Below are 25,244 nucleotides of genomic sequence, written 5' to 3' on the forward strand. Positions count from 1 at the left end.
TATGTCCCATTTTCAAAAGTGATATAGGCATTTAGGAGCCCAAGTCTTCCTGAAAGTCAAATTTTACCCAAAGTTCTATAGTGTCAAGCTTGTTTGACCTGGCACATGACGTATTAGTTCCTCATCTAGGAATAATTATTTTACATTGGTTTAAAGGCCATAAAAATACTGAAGTTTGCCATTTTGGACTTTCAGGTATATCTTTTATGAGGGCTGAGACCTGACTTCTCTTTTTGTTGGTCTACATGAGGCTACATCTTAAAACCACTCAGAGATGAAAACTGGTGCAGAATGCAGAGCTCACTTACTGAGTGGAGCAACATATTGGAAGTATATGACATTTGTGGTCACTGGTCTGCACTGAACGCTCCTTGGTCTGTGGGTTGAGTTTAAAGTGTTGGTTATGACCTATAAAAGCCCTGAATGGCCTGGGACCAACCTATCTAAGGAATTACCTTTCCTCCTAGGCCAGGGGTGGGCAAACTTTTTGGCCTGAGGGCCACATCAGGGTTCTGAAACTGTGTGGAGGGCTGGTAGGGAAGGCTATGCCTCCCCAAACAGTCTGGCCCCTGCCCCCTCCCACATTCCACCCCTTGACTGTCCCCCTCAGAACCTCTGACCCATCCAACCCTCCCTGCTCCTTGTCCCCTGACCGCCCCCTCCTGGGACCTCCTCCCACCCCTAACCGCCCCCCCAGGAACCCCACCCCCATCCAACCCCTTGTGCTCCCTGTCCTCTGACTGCCCCGACCCCTATCCACACCCCCACCACCTGACAGGCCACCCGGGACTCCCACGCCTATCCAACCTCCCCGTTCCCTGACTGCCCCCTGGGACGCTCTGCCCCTTATCCAACCCCTCACCCCCCGCTCTCCATCCCCTTACCATACCGCTCAGACCACCAGGACTGGCAGCCGCGCCGCCGCACTGCCCAGCAGGAGTTCACAGCCCCGCCGCCCAGAGCACTGGCGGCATGGCGAACTGAGGCTGCGGGGGAGGGGGAACAGCAGGGGAGGGGCCGGGAGCTAGCCTCCCCAGCCAGGAGCTCAAGGGCCGGGAAGGATGGGCCCGCGGGCCGAATGTGGCCCGCGGGCCGTAGTTTGCCCATCTCTGTCCTAGACCATACTACCACAACTGTGGTCAGCAGAGGCACTTGAGCTGGATCCACCTCATTATAAAAGAGAGGGGGCTGTTGGCAGCACATTCTCTTTGTGGGTGCTGAGACTCTGGAATTTGCTTCCCTTGGTCTAAAATAGCCCAAATTTGATGACTTGCTGGGCACACTGCAAAAGCCAACTACTTGTTTAGGTTTTTGGAGATGTCTGAATATGCTTCCTAGATGATGAAGGAGGGTCGGTTGCTGGCTGGCTGAGTTCCTGTGGAACTGATGATTAATGCTGCAGAGATGTAATGTAATTGTATGTATTGTGTAATTAATTATTTTGGGATGCCTAGAGCCTTAGATATGCATCCTTATTTTAAATCTAAATAAATAAACATAAAAATATGGCACGGATGTTGTTAAACCGGTGCAACTTTGTATGAGGACACTCTTATATTGGTTTAACTTGCCGCAGCCCAATGTTTGACTAAATCAGTACAACAACATACCTTCAGTTAAACCTATGTATCTTTTGTATGTAGGCAAGCCATGACTAAACATCCCTTTCCCTCTCAGTTGCTCAACTTTCAGTCTCTCATTTCTTGTGATGCCATAATTTCACTAATTCTCCATTTGCCACAGGCTTTCATAGTAGAAAAAAATCTGATTTTGGATGTAAAAAATAGGAATTTTTTTTAAAATAAATTTTCCTGCAGTTTTGTACACATCACAAAGAAGCAAAATAGGCGCAACATTCCCCCCCCCCCCCCCCACTTTGCAGGGCACTTTTAACACCGGTATTCACCCTGGCACGAAGGCATGCAACCTTAGTGTCCTCATTGACTTCTCTTTCCTTGTGCTCTCCTGCCTTGCAACTGTTTGACCCAGTGTTATACTATTGAAGCCAATAGTCAAAACTCTCATTGAATTAAATAGGAGCAAGATCAGCCCCTTGATGTTGTTGTTGCTTCCTATACAATATTGCTAAAATCCATCCTTTTGTCTCTATTCCTACTGCCAAAACTTTAGCCCAAGAACTGGTCATCTCTCCCATTCATCCCTGCATTATTCTACGCAAAATGCAGCTGCTAAATTTATCTTCTTCTCCTGTTGTTTAGACTCTGCGTTCCCTGCCTTCACAAATCTCGGCATGGGTTTCCCATCTGGTGCATGGACTGTGAGCTTCCTCTTGCTTTGCTGCTCTGTTCTGCCCATATCTAACAATTTCCTCTCACATCTAATCCCCTTTCCTAAATTCTTCCCAAGTTTTTCACTATACTGATCCCTTTGGCCCCAATTCTGGTTTGTGAGTCAGCAGCACAAAGGGTCTGGAAGGAGTCTCCAACTTGGGAATTCCATAGCATAGGTGTTGAGGGCAGGAAGGATATTCTCAGAGCACTCTGCACTCCAGAGGCTGGCAGAGAGACCTGTAGATGCCTGTGGGAAGCTACCAAAATTTAGAGCAGGCTCAGAGGCTGCTCTGATGCTGCTAGCCGAGCACAGAACCCCGGTGATGCAAAGGTGGCATTAATCTCCCATCATTCCCTCTCCTGGGTTATAACTCCTAAGAGAACAGCTCAGAATTGAGACTACTGTTTCCTTCACACACTCACTTTTTCATGTCACCTTCTACATGCATGTTTGTCAAATCTTACCTCTCCTTCAAATTGCTCATCTTTTGTTCCATAATGCCTAGCTCCTCTAATGACTACATATCTCTCCGTGTGTGCTTTTCTACAACAAATGTTAATGCCTTCAGACTGTAAACTGACGAAGGAATTTCTTTTTCTTTTTTATTATATATTTTATTTGCTGTAAAAGCTGTATCCATTGACAGTGCTACATAAATAATAATACTGATTTCTAAGAGACTTTCTGAGTATTAAAATTTACAGTACTATCCTCCTTTTGTGCGATCACAGTGATCGGTCTTTTTACAGTTTGTTTTTCCAAGTGGTAGGAATACCACTCAAAATCCCTGGAAAAAGAAATGTTAGTATTTGGACTTGACCACTGACTTAAACTGACAAATATAAAAACAGAAGTTTCTGTGCTACACATCATAAACTCATTCCATAGCTCCTCAGTATAGTGGTAAATAGTTAAGAAGTCACTTTACTGATATACTTCTCTTTGCCTTCCACACCTTCTAAGTACATACAAATACCCTTTAGGACTGTCTTGCCGCCACAAATCTAAATTAATTCTTGGTGACTTCTATTTCTCTTATCTGTAACTACTATTAATTTTCCTCAGTTAAGTCTACACAATGTAGTTGTAAAGCATCCCAGTTATTTATGAGTTTCAGCCCAAAACAATTAGCTGCAATAGCACGGAGGGTACTCTTTTCTTCCATCAGTGCTTCCTTCCTTGACGCCCACCTATCAGTGTTCTTCCCTCTCTGGATTATCTTAGTTTGTCCTGTTTTTAATTTCAGCAAAACGGTTGTGACTAGCAATTCACTATTAAATGTGTTGCAAATGGCAATCCACTACTCAGATCATGATTGACTGTAAAAAGAAAAACCAAAATTCTGACCAGATAGAGCCAAGTTTGGGAAATAATAGCATCTGTTATACTGCAATATTAATAAGCAATAGCTAAAAAGAGATTGAGTGGGAAAAAATCAAATCTAGCAAATTTAAAGGTCATAAGGCTTGTTTGGGGGTGTTTTTGTTTTCATATACAGCCATCAAATTGATTTAATTGGATGTGGAGTACATATTAGTATATTTCACTCTGTGGTACAGTCAATTTAGCAGGTTTCAGAGTGGTAGCCGTGTTCAGGGCTGCCCAGGGGGAGGGGGAGCAAGTGGGGCAATTTGCCCCAGGCCCCGGGCCCCGCAGGGGCCCCGTGAGCCCTGGCCGAGAATCCTGGCTAGAGACGCCTTTTTAATTTTTACTCACCCAGCGGCGGTCCTGGTCTTCGACGGCATTTCGGCTGCGGGTCCTTCAGTGCTGCTTAAGACGCGGAGCGAGTGAAGGACCCGCTGCTGCAGCTGACTCAGAGCGCCGCATGGTGAGTATGTCTGCTCCCCCGCTTTGCCCCAGGCCCTCTGAATCCTCTGGGCGGCCCAGGCCGTGTTAGTCTGTATCAGCAAAAACAACGAGGAGTCCTTGTGGCACCTTTGAGACGAACAAATTTATTTGGGCATAAGCTTTCGTGGGCTAGAACCCACTTCATCAGATGCCTGAAGTGGAAAATACAGGAGCAGGTATAAATACATGGAAGGATGCAAGTTGCCTTACCAAGTCTGAGGTCAGTCTAACGAGACAATTCACTTAACAGCAGGATACCAAAGGAGGAAAGATAACTTTTGAAGTGGTAATGAGAGTGGTCCATTTCAGAGAGTTGGCAAGAAGGTGTGAGTAACAGTAGGGGGAAATTAGTATTGGGGAAAATAGGTTTAGGTTTTGTAATGACCCCACCACTCCCAGTCTTTATTCAGGCCTAATCTGATGGTGTCCAGTTTGCAAATTAATTCCAGTTCTGCAGTTTCACGTTGGAGTCTGTTCTTGAAGATTTTTGTTGAAGAATTGCCACTTTTAGGTCTGTTATTGAGTGTCCAGAGAAACTGAAGTGTTCTCCTTCTGGTTTTTGAATGTTATGATTCCTGATGTCAGATTTGTCTCCATTTATTCTTTTGTGTAGAGACTGTCCAGTTTGGCCAATGTACATGGCAGAGGGGCATTGCTGGCACATGATGGCATATATCACATTGGTAGATGTGCAGGTGAGTGAGCCCCTGATGGTGTGGCTGATGTGATTAGGTCCTATGATGGTGTCCCTTGAATTGATATGTGGACAGAGTTGGCACCGGGGTTTGTTGCAGGGTTTAGTTTCTGGGTTGGTGTTTTTGTTGTGTGGTGTGTAGTTGCTGGTGAGTATTTGCTTCAGATTGCAGCCTCCCTCTGTAAGCGAGGACTGCCCTGTCTCCCAAGGTCTGTGAGAGTTAGAGATCGTCCTTCAGGATAGGTTGTAGATCCTTGATGATGCGCTGGAGAGATTTTAGTTGGGGGCTGTAGGTGATGGCTAGTGGCGTTCTGTTACTTTCTTTGTTGGGCTTGTCTTGTAGTAGGTGACTTCTGTGTACCCTTCTGGCTCTGTCAGTCTGTTTCTTCATTTCACCAGGTGGGTATTGTAGTTTTAAGAACACTTGATAGAGATCCTGTAAGTGTTTGTCTCTGTCTGAGGGATCGGAGCAAATGCGGTTGTATCTTAGAGCTTGGCTGTAGACAATGGATAATGTGATGTGGTCTGGATGAAAGCTGGACGCATGTAGGTAAGTATAGCGGTCAGTAGGTTTCCGGTATAGGATGGTGTTTGTGACCATCACTTATTAGCACTGTAGTGTCTAGGAAGTGGACCTCTTGTGTGGACTGGTCCAGGCTGAGGTTGATGGTGGGGTGGAAATTGTTGAAATCTTGGTGGAATTCCTCAAGGGCCTCCTTCTTAGGGGTCCAGATGATGAAGATATCATCAACGTAGCACAAGTAGAGTAGGAGCATGAGGGGACGAGAGCTGAGGAAGTGTTGTTCTATGTCAGCCATAAAAATGTTGGCATACTGTGGGACCATGCGGGTACCCATAGCAGTCCCACTGGCTTGATGACAGGGCTTTGGAGTGGAGCACGGAGATGGAGCACAAAGCAGCTCCGGAGCAGTGGAGCTGCAGGTTTTTGCCTGGAGCTCAAAGCCCTGCTTGAAGATATAAATTGTCCCCAAATCTGAAATAGTTGTGGGTGAGGACAAAGTCACAAGATGCCTCACTCTCACAGACCTTGGGAGACAGGCTAGTCCTCGCTTACAGAGGGAGGCTGCAATCTGAAGCAAATACTCACCAGCAACTACACACCACACAACAAAAACACCAACCCAGAAACTAAACCCTGCAACAAACCCCGGTGCCAACTCTGTCCACATATCAATTCAAGGGACACCATCATAGGACCTAATCACATCAGCCACACCATCAGGGGCTCACTCACCTGCACATCTACCAATGTGATATATGCCATCATGTGCCAGCAATGCCCCTCTGCCATGTACATTGGCCAAACTGGACAGTCTCTACGCAAAAGAATAAATGGACACAAATCTGACATCAGGAATCATAACATTCAAAAACCAGAAGGAGAACACTTCAGTTTCTCTGGACACTCAATAACAGACCTAAAAGTGGCAATTCTTCAACAAAAATCTTCAAGAACAGACTCCAACGTGAAACTGCAGAACTGGAATTAATTTGCAAACTGGACACCATCAGATTAGGCCTGAATAAAGACTGGGAGTGGTGGGGTCATTACAAAACCTAAACCTATTTTCCCCAATACTAATATCCCCCTACTGTTACTCACACCTTCTTGTCAACTGTCTGAAGTGGACCACTCTCATTACCACTTCAAAAGTTATTTTTCCTCCCTTGATATCCTGCTGTTAAGTGAATTGTCTCGTTAGACTGACCTCACACTTGGTAAGGCAACTCCCATCCTTTCATGTATTTATACCTGCTCCTGTATTTTCCACTTCAGGCATCTGATGAAGTGGGTTGTAGACCACGAAATCTTATGCCCAAATAAATTTAAGGTGCCACAAGGACTCCTCGTTATTTTAGTCAATTTAGCAGTATCTCAGGAAAGGGTGTTTTTCTCCATGGGCTCTGTAGGGATGCAAACATTGTAGAATGTTTCTTTCAACTGGTTAGCTTCAGAATATAGTACCCATTTATCTATGCTTCACAAATACTTTCCAGCATTTTTTCCTATATTGCACTATAAAATGAAAATATCTACCCTTGTAAAGCAAATGAAAGTTATATAAGAACTTAAAATAGCTTTTTGCTTTGCTTAAAGTTGTGTAATTATTGTCAGGTTTTCTAGAAGGCACATAATTAAAGAACAATTAGATATCACCTTTCTAGAAGTTCCTCTTATGGTAAATAGCACTGGCTAATTTGTTTTTTTGTTTGTACAGTTCAGTAAGTTTTGTGTTTCAGTGACGTTGTAAATGAAGGATTGTTTTCATGGCTTACTGTTTCTTATGACCACTAAAGTGAATTTATTGTGAAAATGCATATAGTTGTTTGGAATGGTTTGCACAAACAATGACAATCAAAGAATAAATTCTAAAATCTGAGGAACAAGTAAAAGTCTTAAACAAGAGAAAAAATAGAAAATTCTACAAAATATCACAAAATTCTACCCAAAAAAAGGGTGTGTGTATTTCAGATTAGAGCCATTTGAAAATCTGGGATTTAACTTTTGTGAAGTGTAAGTAATTTATTACAAGTTTTCCTTGCTCTTAAACTTCAGGCCATGGTTTGAAAAACTTTAGTCTTTTGTTTGTACAGTACTAGTTATACACATCATCCTGAATCAACACGTTTTGGAACACTGAGAACTGAATGAATTGAGCTACATTGTATCCATAAAATATCCCAGTATTTTGATGTAATAAAAGTTCCCAGCCCATCTCATTTAAAGATACTTTGTGCACTGTTATTGAATTAGACCTCAATCTTGCAAAGGGACCTTGCATATGCTTAGCTTAAATTTATGCACCATGAGTAGCCCCAATTGGGGCCTTAGTTTGTGAGAGGACACTTGTTTTAATACAAGAAACTATGGTTTTGAAATATAACCTAAAAACTGTTAAGATAAAATTTATTTACTTTTTTGTGTGTAAAAGCTGCTAAGTAATAAACGAGATGTAATATTAATCTAGTTTCAGAGAAACCTTTGGTTTCTGTATGTTAGATCAAAACCTGTCAAATCTCAATTAGTTTTAGAAAGTGGTGGCAAAAAAAGAGAGCAATGTTTAAAGTGTCTCTCTCTCTTTTAGAATGAAAGATATTGCAATATATGTAGTTAATAACACATTTACAATTTCCTTAATTTAATTTTAAATCTTCCTTCTTCCAGTTGTCCCAGTTTAAAACAGCTCTATGATTTAACCTTAAGTCTTAAGCTGCGTCAACCCTGGGCTTTTTCCATGAGGAGCAATTTTAAGTAGGGAGGTTTATTATCCAAATCTAAAGTGTGACCTACTCCTAGAAGTCCAAACTGTGTAAAAGGAAGTTCTGTCAAGGCAAATGAATAGTTTGCAAGAAGGTGTTGTTACTATTTTCCAAAACCAGATAAAATACGGGTAACTGTTGCAATACAATAAAAGAAATATCAAAACCACCCAACTCTCTCAAAAGATTTTAGCTACTCATCTTTCTCTATGCTGTACTCTTTACAAAGGGTGTGGTTACTATTGCTCTGTGCACAGTGTGATCACTATTGCGCTGTCCATGGTGTGAGGTGTGAATGTTATTGCTGTGTGTGGTCACTCTTGCACTGTCCATGGTGTGATTGCTACTTCTGTACATGGTCACCACAGCTCACTTGTGATAACTACTGCTCGGTGTATGCTGTACATTACTGTCCTATGCATGCTGTACAACCTGGTCTCTATTGTGGCTGCTCAGCGCAATGCTTGCTTCAGATGTGCTTCCGAACACTATGATGTGCCAGAGATGCAAACAGGAGGTCCATCTCCCTATACCCAAAAGCCATCTCTGGCCTCCCTTTCGTCTGTCTTTGTGGGGCCAACCCCTGTGCCTGATGCTCCCACTCCTGGACATGGGGAGAGCTCCCTGGTGCAAGGTGTGCGCACCATCACTAGGGCACGAGGTGGTGTGCTCACTATTATGAGGTCACGTGATGTAGTCACTTCTGTGTCACGTGGGCGTATGCTCACTATACTCGTGCCCCCGCTCCAGACACAGCGGCGAGGCCCCTCTCCTCCCCTCCGGGCAGGATGTAGTCCCGGCTGGGGGGTGGCGGAAGGATAAGCAGGCGGCGCCAAACCCCGCTGAGGCCCCAGCCGCAGGGCGCGGCGCCTCCTAGCGGGCCCGGGGTAGATCCCGCCGCCGGCTCCCCTTCTCGCGAGAGCCCCCCCCCATCGGCAGGGTTATGTAACCTGCTCCCCCTCCCCCTCCCCTTAAAGGACCCGCACCCAGAAGTGGGATGGGGTCTAGGCGAACAGGGCCCCATTGGGGCTCAGGCCCCCTCCCCCCCGGGGCGCGGCCCCCTCCCCTCCCGCTGGACAATGAGTCCCGTATGCTAATGAGAGTATCGCGTCACTTCCGCTCTTTCTCGGCCGCCATCTTGGCCAGGGCAGGTTCTGGGCAGGAGGGACCCGGCTGTATTGTCTGCAGGGCGCCCAGGGAGCCCCCCCCGGCCCGGAGCCTGACACCCCCCCCTCCGGGGACCGAGCGCTGTGGAGCCGCCACCGCCCCCTCCCCCCGGGACCTGCTCACCATAGGCCACCCCCACACACACTCACCCCCCCGCCATCCAGCCCCCTTTGTCTCCCCCGCGCCGCCGCCGGCTCCGCTCCGCCCGCCCGCCCAGGGACCCGGGCGGCGCCAGGGAGGCAGCTCCGCGCACCCCCACCCCCAGCCAGAGGTGCCGGGGGAGCGCCCGCCCTCCTCTGCTGAGGAGAGCCCCAGGCAGGTAGGTGAGTCCGCGGGTCCGAGCCGGGAGGGGGCAAATCCCCACCCCCCGATCCGTGCAGCTGCCTTTACCCGTAAGCACCGGGGCAGAGCCCCGTGCAGCTCTCTCCTCAGCCGCTGGGCAGGAGCCCCGTGCCGGCCCCGCACAGTGCAGTGTCCAACGCGATGCCCGCTGCAGGCGGGGGCTGCGGAGTTTGCGGGCAGCTCCCACCCCTCTCCGCAGCTGCACACATGTGGCAAAGACTTGCATGCACTGAAGAGACCAGTTCTTTCTCTGTGCTCTGGCCCGTTCTCCCGCCTGAACCGGCTGCAGGGACCGCTACCGGCTTCCCCTCGCCTTTCCCGGGGCCCGCACGGCAGATGCAGCCCCAGCCTCCTCCCTCAGTCCTTCCTCACCCCCGGCGGCAGGGGCTGCACATGGATGTGCCTCGAGGGTGGCTTTCATTGCACGCTCTGCACTGGCGGCGGTGGGTGGTGGGGTGAAGCGGCAGAGATGGATCAGTGAATGTATGGATCCATCACCTCTAGCATCTCAGAGCTGTCTTTAACATGCCGCCTGCCTGGTGAAGGTCCCTAATGGCAGAGTTGGCGCTGGAGAGTGGCCGGAAAGCAGTGCTGGCTGCGGTGCAATGAATGGAGACTAGAGCAGCCTCCCCCCCACTAGCCGGGGTGTCTGTCTGCTGGAAAAGGCGCGATTCATGACTGGTCCCCTGAGCAGATCAGTGGCTGCAGGCTGGAGTAACATTCACCCAGCCACTCACCCTCCTCTTCCTCTCTCCATCCCGGGTCATAGCAACTGTAACCCATTTCTCAGACAAAGGCAGGAGAAATTAAGCCATAAAATGTTGCTTACTGCCTCTGCCGTTCGAAGGTTGCACCCTCCTCACCCATCCCATCATGTTGCTTTTCGTTCGTGTTTGCAGTCTAAGTGGGTTTTTTAAAAAAAAGCACCAACGTGAATGTGACTCCCATTTTTGTACGTGTTGGGGTTGGATTAAAGCTATATTGTTGCATCTGGTTTATGGCCATGGAAGAAAAATACCAGCTCCCACCCAAAATGCACCGCAGCCAATTCGGTGGAAAGGAGAGATGAGTGTTCAAGTCAGTAGGGGGCGCATTCTCTACACTGGGTAAGGTTGCTGCAGAGAGGGGGAAGGGCCCCAGATGCATAGAGAGGAGCTGCCACACAGCGCCTTCTACAGACCTGGGAAAATGGGCCTATCACTAAGTGCTCAGTTGCTCTTATGAGCTGACAGCAGCATAGTAAAGGATTTAGTGAATAGTGCAGTGATTTAGAGAAGAATCTGATCACTTCAATATGTTTTTTTGAAACTACAGTGACCAAATTGTGTTCTTGGCATAAAATTCTCAGTGCCATTCCCGATACTACTACTATATACTTTCATTCAGTTCATAGGTCTTGATCAACTCTGTGCCACTATAATAATCTGAGATCACCTTTGAAGTTGACAGAATACTTGTGTTCAGAGATCACACTGATTAAATGGAAAAATGAGAAAACTAGAGCATGTGGATGACTTCTGTCTCTTTTGCAAGGCTGTACATGGACCTCCATGGAGAATGTAATAATTATATGAAAACTTGATTGTGGCTTGTGGTGCCATCTGCTTTATAAGCTTGCATGGCTTTTTCACACATTCTGAATGCATGGCAGTAGTGATGTAGAAACTTTAAAAATGGTGCATTACTAAAGCATTGAGTGCTTTATCTGTAGACTGAGTAAGCTATGCTTTCTTGGACAACTGGGATTCTTCTATAATTTTGTCTCGTGATCTTGGTTTTAACGAAAATATTTGACAGGCTTAAGAGCTTTGGCATCTTTTAGAAAAATATGACAGAACTTTCCTTAGTTTATGCCATGATGTTTCCATTAACTTTGTTTATTAATATTTGAACATTGATGGGGCGAGGGGATGTGTTTAGATGAGGAAGTATTGTCACTACTTGTGCAGCACAGTATGGCCTACTTAAATACATTCAGATTGAATTGCCTGGCTCCCTGGTAGCAGCAGTGCCATTCAAGTAACCTGGGTCTCAGCTGGACCATCTGGAAAAACTGAACTTTCACTTGGGGAGAACTGTAACTGTTGCAGCTATGAAGATTTACCAAGGTTTCATATCACAGTTACCATCCGTCCGGATGAGGAAAATGAACCATCCCCTTAAAACCAGTTGCTTTTAAAACAAAACAAACAAAATTTGATCAATTAATGCCTTGTACAGTTTGTAATATATATTTACATATGTTGGGTAGTGAGTACCAAATCCAACCAATATCTTCCTTACAATATGTAGTGAAGTTGGAGTATTATACAGAAATGAAAAGAAACATATTCTGTTGCTACTAAAAATTGCCACTTGAGGCTGATTCATTGTAACATGGTTGTTAAATCTTTGCTGAAGATGCTTCCAGTATACATAAAGATAAGCCTTAGAATGGAGATTCTTTTTTGACACATAGTTGATAACATGTCCCTACATAGAAATATTTAAGTAGAATATTAAGCTTGTTTATACTTGTGAATTTATTATGCTTTATACAGGTTTTAACTTCTCTCTGCTAAAAGTGATTTTGACCTGTCCACAGTAATTTTTATTTATGTTATATTTGGCTTTTCAGCTTTAACAGTGATTGACATGTTTAACCTCTTCAGAGTTTACAGTCAGCTTTAAGAAGCTATTGCAATCTTGCTTTCATGTCTGAAACAGTTAACTGTTTAGTACCCAGTGTTTCAAATACTGACTCACATTTATAACTCCAGGTCCTGGTGACATGAGAATGAACTATAGAAAACAACCTCAAATTTTTTCCCCCATAATGCCTAAATTTACCTTTAATGCCTAAATGTGTATTGGGTGAAGCTACTAGAGTTTTTAAAAAAACATTAATGTAAGAGCATTTGTTTTTAAATGTTGGGAGGTAAATAGTGTTTTGAATATGTGTGAGGAAAATATGAAAGGTGGCTTGTATTTGCTCTAAGAAAAGGGGCATGTAGGTTAAGAACAGAATGTGGTGGTACTCAATATGTTTGGGGCCGAGAGCCCTATTTTAGAAGAACTTCTAGATTGCTTTTGAAAAGCGTGCTCTGCAGCATTAAACTTCAGCAGGTCATGAGCATGCAAACAAAATGGCTAAAGTTACTATATGTGATATCCAGGGAGAGACAAATAACTGAAGTGTTTTGCTGCATGCAGGATTGAAGGTACCAATTGTCAGAAGATGCCAACCCTCATATATTATTTTGCATTAACTTACAATGGTGCCTTAAAAGAGCATTTTAATTGAGCATAGAAGTAATTCAATGATATTATACTGTGCTAGACTCTCCACTTTATTAACTGACTCCTAAATTAGAAGGGGAATGCCAACTAGATTTCTAAATAAGTGCATATACAAGCCCTCTCTGTGCAAGGTAAGTTGTGCTTCCAACATACACCAGCATGAATAAGGGATGGCTATTCCCCCAGCTTTAGTACATGAGAATAACTGCAACCTTTGAAAATTACTATTAAAAATGTTATAAAGCAGCACTTCTGACATGCATAGCCGTATCTCAGTGACATGCGCATTGTCAGAATTAAGACAATGTGTACACAGCCTAAACCATAAATTTTATATGACTATTGTTTTTAATGGGGAAGGTGACATCTGACTTGATTAGTGTAAAGGAAGAAATTGGAATAAATATTTGGGTAGGAAAAAAGACACGAGAACTAAAGACTCTAACGTACTTATTTTGGAGCAGCTCTAAATGAACAAATTGTAGCAGTCAGATTAGCAATTTATATGTATTAATAAAATAGAAAAGTATCTTCACATTAATATTTGTGCACAAAGGTTGCGAGAGAGAACAAATCAAGATTAGACTACGATCATCCTCATCGGGATCTGAAGTCTTTAGGACTTATACTTTAAATCAAATCCCAAAAAAGAGAAATGTAGTGAATAGCTATTTGATTGAAATTGTTCACCTATTATGTGCTCTACCCAGAGATGTCCTTTGGTAGTCACTGGCCCCTTAGGATATTTGTGCCCTGTTTGTTAGCTCAGTCGAGTTGGCATTTCAGTTGTGTTGAGCCCTCTTAATGCTCATTAAGATGCAGGCTAATATGTTTGAAGGCATGTTAGTTGGCCTTTCAGCTTTCAAACATGTTAGCCTACATCTTAACAAGCATTAGGGCTTTTAAATCATATTAAACTAAGGCCTGGGCTACGCATAGATTTTGTACTTGTATAATTGTCCGGTGTGATTTTTTTTTTTTTCCTCCCGACTGATATAGTTATACCAGTACAACCCCTAGCGTGGACGCAGTTATACCGGTATATGTGTATTTATATTGGTATAACCTTTTCCTGTTCAGGAAAGGTTATAAGCTATATGAATATAAGCATGTTTATACAGGTATATGGCCATGTCTGTGCTACAGTGGCATAGCCACAGTGCCATAGGTATGCTGCTGTGACCCAGTTGATGCAGGCTACAGTAACAGAAGGTATTTTTCTGCTCCTGTAGGAACTCCACCTTCCTGAGTGATGGTGCACCTCTACTTCGATATAACGTGACCCGATATAACATGAATTCGGATATAACTCGGTAAAGCAGTGCTCCGGGGGGGCGGGGCTGCGCACTCTGGTGGATCAAAGCAAGTTCAATATAACGCGGTTTCACCTATAAAGCGGTAAGATTTTTTGGCTCCCGAGGACAGCGTTATATCGAGGTAGAGGTGTCGTTAGGTTGACGGAAGCATTCTTCCGCTGACCTATGAGTGTCTACACTGGGGGTTAGGCTGGCATAACTGTCAGTCAGGGGAGTGGATGGCCATAGCTGTGTTGACCTAAGTTTTACGTATGGACAAGGCCTAAGGCATGGTCCACACTTACATTATATCAGCACAGCTAGATTGGTCAGGGATATGAGAGAACCATGACCCTGATCAACATAGGTATGCTTACAAAATCCCCCGCATGGACACAGGTGTATCACTGGAAGAGTGCTTCTGTTGACATACCTGACATTGTCTGGGGAGATGGTGTTCCTACAGAAACAGAAAAAATCCTGTCAGTGTACTATGTCTGCACTAGGGGACTATGCCAACACAGGCTCTGCAGTGTAGACGTAACCTAACTGTCCACACTAGCATGGAGGGGTGTATCACTTTAAATATACCAGTATAGTGTTTAGACAAAGTTTAACTTGACTGGACTAACATGATGTAAAAAACCCACCCTTTTGGGGAAAATGGAATTGTTCATTCTGGACTTTCAAGAGAATCTTCATCTTGACATAAAATATCTAAAGATGTACTTGAGATCAGATTAAGGAAACCAGTTTGTTTTATTTACCTGCCCAAAGGCCATATGTTTTTAGAAAAAAATGTATACTGTTGACACCTTCATTGCAGTTGAGATTGGAAGCCCAAATGTGGGAGGCCCACATTTGGAGGGCATCACTTTAACCTCACATACATTGGTATTTTTTGGATGTGTGAGACATTTTTTGGTTTTAAATAAGAGTGGAACAAATGCCATATTCTTCTGCAGTGAGTCACTGTCAGTTAAACCATTTATATCCTTACTTTAAAAAAAACCTTGGCATTAAAAATGGTTTGGAAGAAAACTGATTTTGGCTGTTGGGTTCTAAACTTGTATAATTGTGTCCCAGTGCACGCAACAGACTTATACGTTCTTGATTGAACGGGTCAGCTGGCAAAATACGTATTTTTAAGATAAAATACTACTAAGGTAATGTTTAAAACTTCAATTATTTAAAATAATTAAAAAAACCCAATCACCTCAACCATTGAAAGTTAACACTCTCAGTGGGTCGTTTTGCCTCATTCGGCCAATCATTTTAAATATGGGGGGCATGCTTTTAGCCAAGGCCTTTCAGTTCTCTCAGCTGTTCTCCTGTCCTTCAGTCTCCTGACTTCCAGCTGTTCTCTTGCCTTTACCCATTTTTACCTGTTCTGTTTAAGCTGCTTGATTCCTTACATGACTCCAGAGCTAGCAGTTCTTTGCTGCTGCAGTGGAGCCAAATAACATTTTTTGGTATTGATGTGGATCAGTGGCAGCAAGAAAGATGAAAAAGCTCCTTAAAACAAGTCTCTTGATTACATAGAAAAAAGTTTAAAATGCTTTTCTCTAAATACCTAAAAACTGTGTTGTATGATTTTTGATTCCCACTGCTCCAACCATGAAGTCTTGTGAATATCAAAGGTCCATGAGCCAGCCCAAAGACAGCAGCTGAGGTGGATTAGTGCTGGAATCTAGTCAGGGAGTTGGAGTGCTTGGGAATTGTCTGGGCAAAGAAGGGAAGGAAGGTAAGAATATGTGGAGAGAGAAGTCAGTTTATAAGGTCTTGTCCAACCCCACAGACTAGTTACATTTTTGTTTGGGATATATATAGGGATTGTGGGGGGAGAAAAAGCTGAATCAGTTGTTACTTATTTAACTAGTTAAAATGTAAAAATAGCCTGTTAGCTAAGCTCTAGCCAACTGGCTAGTGTCTTATCAATTTAATATATAATACATCCACTATCTGAGGAGTAGATCACACATTGGCTTGGGTATTGACTGGATCAGGGATTCTCAAACTTCATTGCACTGCGACCCTCTTTTGACAACAAAAATTACTCCATGACCCCAGGAGGGGGGGACCGAAGCCGGCCAGAGCCCTGCCGTCCCGGGTGGGAGGGCCAGAGCCAAAACCTGCCCCGGGCGGAGGGGCCAAAGTCGAAATCCAAGGTCTTAAGCCTCAGGCCAGGGACCTGTAACCTGAACCCCACCATGCCCCTCGGGCTTCAGTCCCGGGCGGTGAAGCTTCGACTTTGGGCCCGGGCCTCAGCAAATTTAATGCCAGCCCTTGCGACCCCATTAAAATTGAGTCATGTCCAGTTTGAGAACCGCTGGAGTAGATTGTAACATGTTCCCGGAGTGCATGTCAATATATGCACACTTGTGCAGTGCTTTGCTACTCATCATTCACCAGCACACCCCAGCAATGTGTATTACTGGTTTTGGCACATCAAATCACCTGTATACAGCTTACATGTTTTGTTTCTGTATTTTAAATTTAGAAAGATTTCTGTGCCACTTTGTGCAGTAATAAATGTCTCTTTGTAAGCTCTTTAGATTCTTATCAAGTGTCAGAATGCTTCTTGGAATGCTCCAAACAGCAAGTCAGAGCACTTCGGGATTCCACGTGATTAGGGCCCTACCAAATTCACGGCCATGAAAAATGCATCACGGACAGTGAAATCTGGTCTTTTGTGTGCTTTTAACCTATACTATACAGATTTCAAGGGGGAGGCCAGCATTTCTCAAATTCAGAGTTCTGACCCAAAAGGGAGTTGCAGGGGTTCACAAGGTTATGTTAGGAGGATCATGGTATTGCCACCTTACTTCTGCGCTGACTTCAGAGCTGGGCAGCCAGAGTGTGGCGGCTGTTGGCCTGGCACCCAGCTCTGAAGGCAGCACCCCGCCAGCAGCAGCGCAGAAGTAAGCGTGGCAATACCATACCATGCCATCCTTACTTCTGTACTGCTGCTGGTGACGGCTCTGTCTTCAGAGCTGGGCCTCTGGCCAGCCGCAGCCGGTCTCCAGCAGCTCAGCTCTGAAGGCAGCGCAGCCGTGAGCAGCAGTGCAGAAGTAAGGGTAGCGCAACTCCTCCTATAATAACCCTTGCAACACCTCCCCTCCCCACAACTCCTTTTTGGGCCAGGATCCCTACAATTACAACACTGTGAAATTTCAGATTTAAATATCTGAAATAATTAAATTTATGTTTGTTTGTTTGTTTTTTATAAATCCTATGACCGTGAAATTGACCAAAATGGACCATGAATTTGGTAGGGCCCTACACATGATTAAGCTTCCAACAATATATTTTGCTCTGGAATTTTTCATATTTAGTTTCATCCCAGAGGAGAATTACTTTTGAAATCTTGAGGAATATTCATTTAGCCTTTCTTTCCACTCATTGAACTGTATATCATGGTATAAGAAAATCATGACCCCTTTTGAGGCTTTATTACATTCAACACAAAAGTCTTTAAGAAATAGCTATGGACAAGTGAGAATGGTATAATGAGCATGTGCAGTACATACTGATTTCACTGCAGCTATTGGGTGTGTGTGTGTGTGTGTATACATATTTATTTATTTAAATAAATATCCTTGGCAATTTCAAATGCTCATTTTAAAGGGGCTACTGGGTGTGGTGGCCTATCTTCTCGGCCATTGGTGCCTCCAGTTTAGACTTCCTGTACACTTAATTATATTGTGCCATACAGACCAGACAACTTTTGATATTAGTTTCTAGGGCACATCAAAAACACAAAGCAGGAATCGACCTATTTAAATGTTTGCATGGTCAAATAAATAAATTAGCAACTTTTTTTTTTAAATCACAAACCTAAATTAATGTGACATTTTAATTCAGATTTTAAACACAAGTCAGCAAATTCAAAGTTACGGTTCCCAAATAAATGTAGCCGTTGGTAAGGAAATAGTTAATTCCTGTTCAAACTGTGCAGTTAGTGTACACACCCACTAGGTGGAGCTTCTGGCACCAGTGGAAAATTCCAGAAATCAAGAAAGAATGAAAAGTGAGAGTTAGAACAGGAGTTCTCAACCTTTTTCTTTCTGAGGCCCCCTCCCAACATGCTATAAAAATTCCACGATCCATCTGTGCCACAACAACTGTTTTTCTGCGTATAAAAGCCAGGGCCAGCGTTAGGGGGTAGAAAGCAGGGTAATTGCCCGGGGCCCCATGCCACAGGGGGCCCTGTGAAGCTAAGTTGCTCAGGCATCGGCTTTCTGCCCTAGTTCCCAGCAAGTCTAATGCCAGCCCTGCTTGGCGGACCCCCTGAAACCTGCTCGAGGCCCCCCAGTGGACCCTGGACCCCTGATTGAGAACCACTGAGTTAGACTCCCTGTCTGATGGGCAGCGGAAGAGAGAGAGATTTTTAACCTAAAAAGGGGAATGGAGAGGAAGAAATCTCAGCTGCACTATTGATACTTCGGTCATTACAGCCTTGGCTGTCTTTCATGAAAGTTCTTTTTGTATGATGGGAAGCTGGAGACCCTTATGCAAGAGCAGCCAACCTGAGGCTGGACTGTGAGCCCAAAGAGATCAGAGACAAACAGGGAACTTCTCAAGCATTTGCTGATTATTGCTGTTCCTGTGGTCTTAGGCAGGGAAATGTAGAATGCATAAGAATTTCCTACACAGGGATTTTTATAGGTGTGCTGTAAAACCATGCTGTAGATGAACTCTCCATCTCTTCTTCTCTACCCCCCCACCCCCAGGGAATATATACTTGGTTATATAAACAGTATAAACAGTTAAAATGAGAAACTGAAGAACTTCACATTGGTCAGAGAAGCAGTGCTAACAGTGATTTTGTTTAGAGAGCCAGCCAACCTGAATTTTTGTGATTAGCTAATTTAAAATATCCAGTTTCTGATGCAGCATTTCTTAAATAGTATATTCTGAATATTTTTTAAAAAAATTATTTTTAGGAGTTGGACTTTCCAGTAGTGACTTAGTTGGGTGGGAGGAGGTGGGACCTGACTGTACATAATGAAGTAAATGGTACAAAGTAAACAAACTGAACAAATAGAGAAATAATTGTTGCTTACTTTGTTCAGTTATAGTAATATTTGGTATTGAAACTGTAGCACATATAAAATTTTCAGAAGGTATGTGATGTCTTTTTCAAGTTGTCATCCTAGAAAAGCTGCTAGCATAGTCTCAGTCCTACTGTGGACACAGCCTATGAGCGCACAGGATATGTCTACACTGCATTTGGATTGTGTGATTAGACATACCGTGCTAGCTTTAATCTAGTTTGCACAGGTGCCAATAGCAGTGAAGCCATGGCAGCATGGGATTCAGTGAGGCCTACCTGCCCATGTACAAATCTAGGTATGCACTTGGGTGTCTAGCCCACACTGAAGTCTGTGCTGCCTATTCACTGCTATTGGTATCAGTGCTAGCTAGATTAAAGGTAGCTCGGGTATGTCTGAATGCACTGCAATTACATCTTTGATTGCAACATAGATATACATGTAGTTTGGACCATCAAACTAATCTCAGGGCTTCACTACAGTGTTAACTCGAGGTATAACTCAGGTCACCCTTAACCTGACTCCCCTCCACACACACAAATCTCTAGTTCGAGTTAAGTCGTGCTTTACTTGAGCTAGCTGGCCCATCAGGGTTGATAGTCAAGTGCTGCTGATGTTTGACCTAGAAATGCAGTGAGGATGCAGCTACAGGCTACAGCTGGAGTTAGTATAATTCATTATCTGCTAATCCCCTCACTCTGCAAATCTATTTGCTCTGTGTAGTTTGAGTGCAATGTGGTTCACAGTGTGTCCACTCTTGAGCTAGGTTAGCTTGAGTAGAGTAACTCGTTAACTGAAGCAGTGAAAGCAAGCCCTTGTTCAAGGATAGATCTACCATGACTGAACTCTTACCAACTGACAAGCTGAGTACAGTGTCTGTTGTTTGTGATAGAGTGAGTGAAATAGGTGTTTTTGTTGTCCATAGAGAAATTACCAAGAGTGTAGTGTGTTTTATATTGAAAACCAATCTCCTTCATAGGTTTATAGCTGTTATTGGAAAAGTGAAACATTAGCTGTGACTTTCTGGAAGTGGCGTGCACCAGTAAATCCCATTGGTTTCACAGGGAGCTGTGGGTGCCCAGTACTTCTGAAAGTCAGTTGGAGCTGTTTTACTACCACGTGAGGAGTAGTCTGACAGAGGAAAAATGAAGTATTTAATATAAACAAATGGTGGCTGTGTCAGGATTCGAACTATTTATTCCTCTCAGTGCAGGAACAAGGCTATCCAGAAGCCACACTTACCTTTTCAGGGAGGTTTCTGTGTCAACTTTTCTTTCTTTGCCACTTTTCTCTCTGGCTTCTGTCACTCTGTTTTTTTCCTCTGTGTTGTCCCTGACCCTGCTGTGTTTTTTTCCTTATTTTATCTTGGCTTTCTCTCCCATCTCGCTCCATGCTGTCCCCCAGGCTCTTGGTGTTGTCACTGCCTGCTCCTCAAATCCGCTTGGCTCAACTGCTATGGAACGTTCAGGTGCCAGTGTTCCAGCCCCTGGTAAACAGGCATCTCCCATCATTCACCTTGTGGTGAGCAGAGCACAATAGGATACATGTCTGAATAGTCCATAGGCACAAGGAGGTTGCATTTCTCTTACTGAGGGAGCCATAATTTAATATTTTCAGAATAGTATGTTCAAAAATCTCAACCATAATGTTGTATTAATATAGTCTTTTATTCATTCTACTTTCACGGCTGGCTTCTCAGAGCATGCTATTTGCGCATAATTAACTAAAGTGGCTCTTTGGAAATAGACCATATTTAAAATGTACATGGACTAGCGAAGCAAAAGAAAAAAGTGGAGTCTTATAGGAAACTAACATTTTTTACTGCTTGGAACTAAGAAGCATGCAGCTGCAACCAGTTCTGACACATGCTGTTGTGTTGTACTTTTTATATCTAAACCAATAATTCCCTTTAACTCGTAATAAAATGTCAGTAAAATGAGACTTTCCTATTGGAGAAAACTTTTATTCAGGATTTTTAAAATTCAGAAAAATGCCAGAGGCTTGATGATCATGGTTTGTACCATGTAGGGTAACTAGTTTCAGTCTTTGGGGCTGGACTTGTTTGACCCTGGTACAGGTTGAAGTGCCTTGCTTTGCTCAATGGTCACATCTTCAGGTTGATGTAGTAATTGTCACTGATGTGCTCCAAACAGGCCTCAGCCAGGCAGGTAGTTTATATAATTGGTCTTCAGGTGGGAGAGAGGAATATGAGGTGATCTGGACTTGACAGAAATGCAGAGGACTGACTATTCATTCTGTCCAGTCCTCTGTCAGAAAAGTAATCCAGTATGGCAGGGAAATAAATTTATTGTTCATAGTAAAAATATTTTTCAAATAAAATAACTCCATTCCTCCAATCTTAGTCAATAGCCCAGTTTTCTAGTATGTAATGTAAATCTCTTCTTTAGAATGTAAATTCTGAGGTTTTTAAAACAATAGTTAAATTTTAAGTCTTTGCTTTAAACTTTATTGTTGTATCATATCAGCAGCCCATTAAAGTTTTATTTCTATAATAAATTTAGTCCACAAATTTCCAGAATCTTAATCCAGTTTCTGTAGTGGTGCCAGTACTTTATTAGGGTGTGGATGTTATCAGAAAGTTTTGAACTCCATGAGACTATCACTTGAATCAAACAACTCCTAGAGGAAAATCTGGTAAACTTTTTATCCTCTGTCTGAAAAGCTCTAATAAATTAATGGTCAACTAAAAGATACTTTGGAAGCTTTGATGGATTTGTTCACTCCTGGTTCCCTACTCTGAAGTTACCTGACTTCTTCTGCTTCAAAACCTGCCTAAAATAGAAGTACCTTGATTCTTTTATTAACATGAATGAGTGAGATGAATTAAAGTGCAGCAAATGGATTATAGAACATAGTCTAATGCATTCCAACACCCGGCATAATCTACTTCACGTCTTAGTACCAGCAGATACGAACCTGAATGAGACTTCTCATCTGAATCTTGCCCTACTGAATGTATTTCCTCATAGTTGTGGTTGACAGCCGTATTACCTTGGGCTATATGATCTCCTAAGACCCTAGATTGCAAGATGGGTCTATATTTGGATGGAAACCCTCCAAGGAGAAAACAGGTACAGTTGGTTACTCAATAGGTGGCACTTCACCTCTTCATCAGGAATGCATCATGGCTGTAGAGGGCACTGTCATGCTGAAGGTGCTGTATTTCAGATGAGATGTAAAACTGGAAGCCTTAACTGCTTGTGAGATCAAAAGATGGCATGTGAATAGCAGTGTTAGTTCTGTATCCTGGTGGAATTCCAATTTGGATAATTAAGTTCTGAAGATCAAAATATTCTACTATAGTGTCAACTAGAGGAATTTTTTGCTTAAAATTAAAACCTGCTAAAATGTTTTGTAATCTTGCCAATGGAGGAAGGCAGCTGGGTTAAACTCCAGCAGTTGCTCTATTTCAGTAGTGATACCTGTACGTTTGGTTCATAATGAGCATTAGTCCTTCACGATGAAACATAATTTATAAATGTAAAACTTACCCTTATTACATTCTTATCTCTTGTCTTTAACACTTTGTTTTGTACAGCAGGATATGAGCCTTCTCCTATGTCCGGGCTTTGGCCTCACGCAGTAGGTGTAATATAATCGCTGAGGTGGGCGTTCTGCAAGGAGAATTATTTTTGGAGGCTTTTGCATGAAACTTGCCCAATGAGTCTGAGACACCCAAGCACCATTAATTTTGGAGGTAAATGCCTCATAATATGTACTGAATAGAAACGGGAAGAGTTTGAAGTATAGGCAAAAAAATTGAGGGAATGGGTCTGAATGTGTAGCATTTGGAAATTTTACACTTAAGGGAACACCAACTTAAAATCTAGATACATTTTTAAAAAGTAAATTTTCAGGTACTACACCTGTGTTTGAGTCACCCTGACTGTTTTCTTGGTTTTATAGTTAATTTACTGGCACTTTAAAAAATGTTTTCCCTTCTTGTGTATAAAAACACACACAGAAGGGGAAGCTGATTATACAGGGAAATGGTGAAACTGATTATGTCAAAGTACTGTCGTGGACAAAGTAAAAAAAAAAACTGGAAGAAATATATTCGTCTCAATTGTATAGTAAACTTAGCTATCACTTGTAATGCGTAGATAAAATAATCCTGAGAAAAATGTGATTGAGTGTCCCTTTAAGTGAAGTTATTCCTTAGAGTTTTACAAGGTATATGTTACTTTTAAATCACAACTTCATTGTTTATAACTCATTTGGAAGCTTGTAAATGAAATGTTTAAAAACATTTTCAATCATTTGCACATAAATTACTCTGAAAAGTTAGCTGAGTAGCTGGGCTCTGTATAATGGGAGGAAGATAGGGGGAAGAAAGAAGGTCACTTATTTAAAAGGGAAAAAAAAGAATTGCTTTCTAAACGGATAGAATGAAAAAAGTAAAATGTTAACTCTACCAACCTTTACAGCAGCCTTATTCAGTCTCATGTAATATTTAGATTAGTCTAAGGTTTCTTCATAATATCTGTTGGAATAAAATCAAAGTACTGATGAAATGCTAAAGATAATGTACACTGAAAATTGTATTGAATAAATAAAGTTTGGAGTAGTAAACAACAATAATGTAATGCTGGTTTACAGCCAATGGAGAAATTAAATCTGATTTAAAGATTTGCGGTTTGAGAATTGCACTGATGCTTGTCCTGTATGCTGATTGAATCCTGGTTGTGCTGTTAAGTATTTCTTGAGAAATAACTACCCAACAGAGAAACTACTCAAAGGAGAGGGTGCTGCAAAGTGAAATGTAACACAATCAGTTAATAGAAAAATGCACATAATTTGGTAAACAGAGATTACCTCTCTCCACTTCTTGATTTGAGTGAAGTTGGAAGTTATTATAGATGTTAACAAGGGCTTGTCTACACTGCGACATTGTTGACAAAACTTTTGTCTTTCACGGGTACTTAAAAAAGTCCCCCCACGAAAGACAAAAGTTTTGCCGACGCAAGCCACAAATGCTGCTCACGGGGCTGGAAGTATTTTGCCGACAAAATACCGAGAGAGCGTTTACACATGCTGACTTTTAGCGACAAGGCTGTGTTGACAAAGCTGCGTAGTGTAGACAAGCCCCAGCAAACCAGCTTTTATGTAGATGAGACTTTATGTAGATCATCAAGACAGACATCCTACAAATACAGTAATGTATTGGCTAGTCCATTTCAATTATGCTTGACTTGGTATGCTAAAACACCTTTGTCACTAGCATTTTTGATTAACCCCCACCGACTCTGGATTAGTATGTATTTGCTGTTGTGGAGATGACAGGAAAAGACAACATAATGTTAAATACATATGTGAGAGAGTGGTAGGCTTTTTAAAAATTCACTATAAAAATCTGGAGAACTTTCTCTAAAGTAGATCAATTGGGGTATATAACCTTTTGAATGTTTGTATTGCGATGGTATAGTCTGCATTGTACTTTGCAGACACAGCAAAAGCTCCTGCCCTGAGTAGTTTACGACAGATTTAACTAGATAACACCTCTTCTAGATGACTGAATTTTAGCACAGACAAGTTCATAAGAAGTTAGTGATGGAAGAATAAGTGAAAAGTGAACTTTAAGTAGAGGGAAGATACTTTTGCACAGGAAAGGGGAAGTGTTCCAAGTTTAGGGTCTGTTATGAAATAATAGACTATTGTCAAGTTTTCTCTGTAGGAGTGGTTGTGGAACAAGATGGAACATTGCATGAGACCAATAGTGTCCATGGGCTGCACCTCCATATTAAAGGTGAGGGTCTCAGAGACTACATTTTAAACTGCATGAGTTGCACTTAGTTTTGGGCCTTAACTTTGGGCATCCAATGTTGAATTTAGTAATTCACTTGTCTTACCTGCTAGAATGTTTTCACTGAGTATTGAGGCCACAGCTGGATTTTGGAGCTGAAGAGTTGCAACTAGAAAAGCAAAACTGAGACCTTTTTCAAAATGTGGAAAGATTTAGAGCAAGGTCTT

At 42.7% G+C, this 25,244-nt stretch overlaps 1 protein-coding gene across 5 annotated transcripts in view; it reads left to right on the forward strand.

The window, feature by feature from the left end:
- The first annotated feature begins 9,270 nt into the window (after positions 1-9,270).
- Positions 9,271-25,244, forward strand: part of ADNP (activity dependent neuroprotector homeobox) — a 42,952-nt gene continuing 26,978 nt past the window's right edge. The window contains exons 1-3 of one of the 5 annotated variants that reach the window (XM_024205783.2): positions 9,271-9,602; positions 22,813-22,971; positions 24,949-25,020. In XM_024205783.2, coding sequence (XP_024061551.1) covers positions 22,935-22,971; positions 24,949-25,020 — 109 coding nt within the window. In that variant the 5' untranslated portion in view covers positions 9,271-9,602; positions 22,813-22,934. Of the gene's footprint in view, positions 9,607-22,812; positions 22,972-24,948; positions 25,021-25,244 lie in introns of all 5 variants that reach the window. The other 4 variants (XM_024205784.2, XM_024205785.2, XM_024205788.2 and 1 more) reach the window with 4 other exon arrangements.

The sequence above is a fragment of the Terrapene carolina genome, unplaced genomic scaffold (assembly GCF_002925995.2).
Source record: "Terrapene carolina triunguis isolate 2854851 unplaced genomic scaffold, T_m_triunguis-2.0 Scaffold130, whole genome shotgun sequence".
Classification (NCBI taxonomy): Eukaryota; Metazoa; Chordata; order Testudines; family Emydidae; genus Terrapene; species Terrapene triunguis.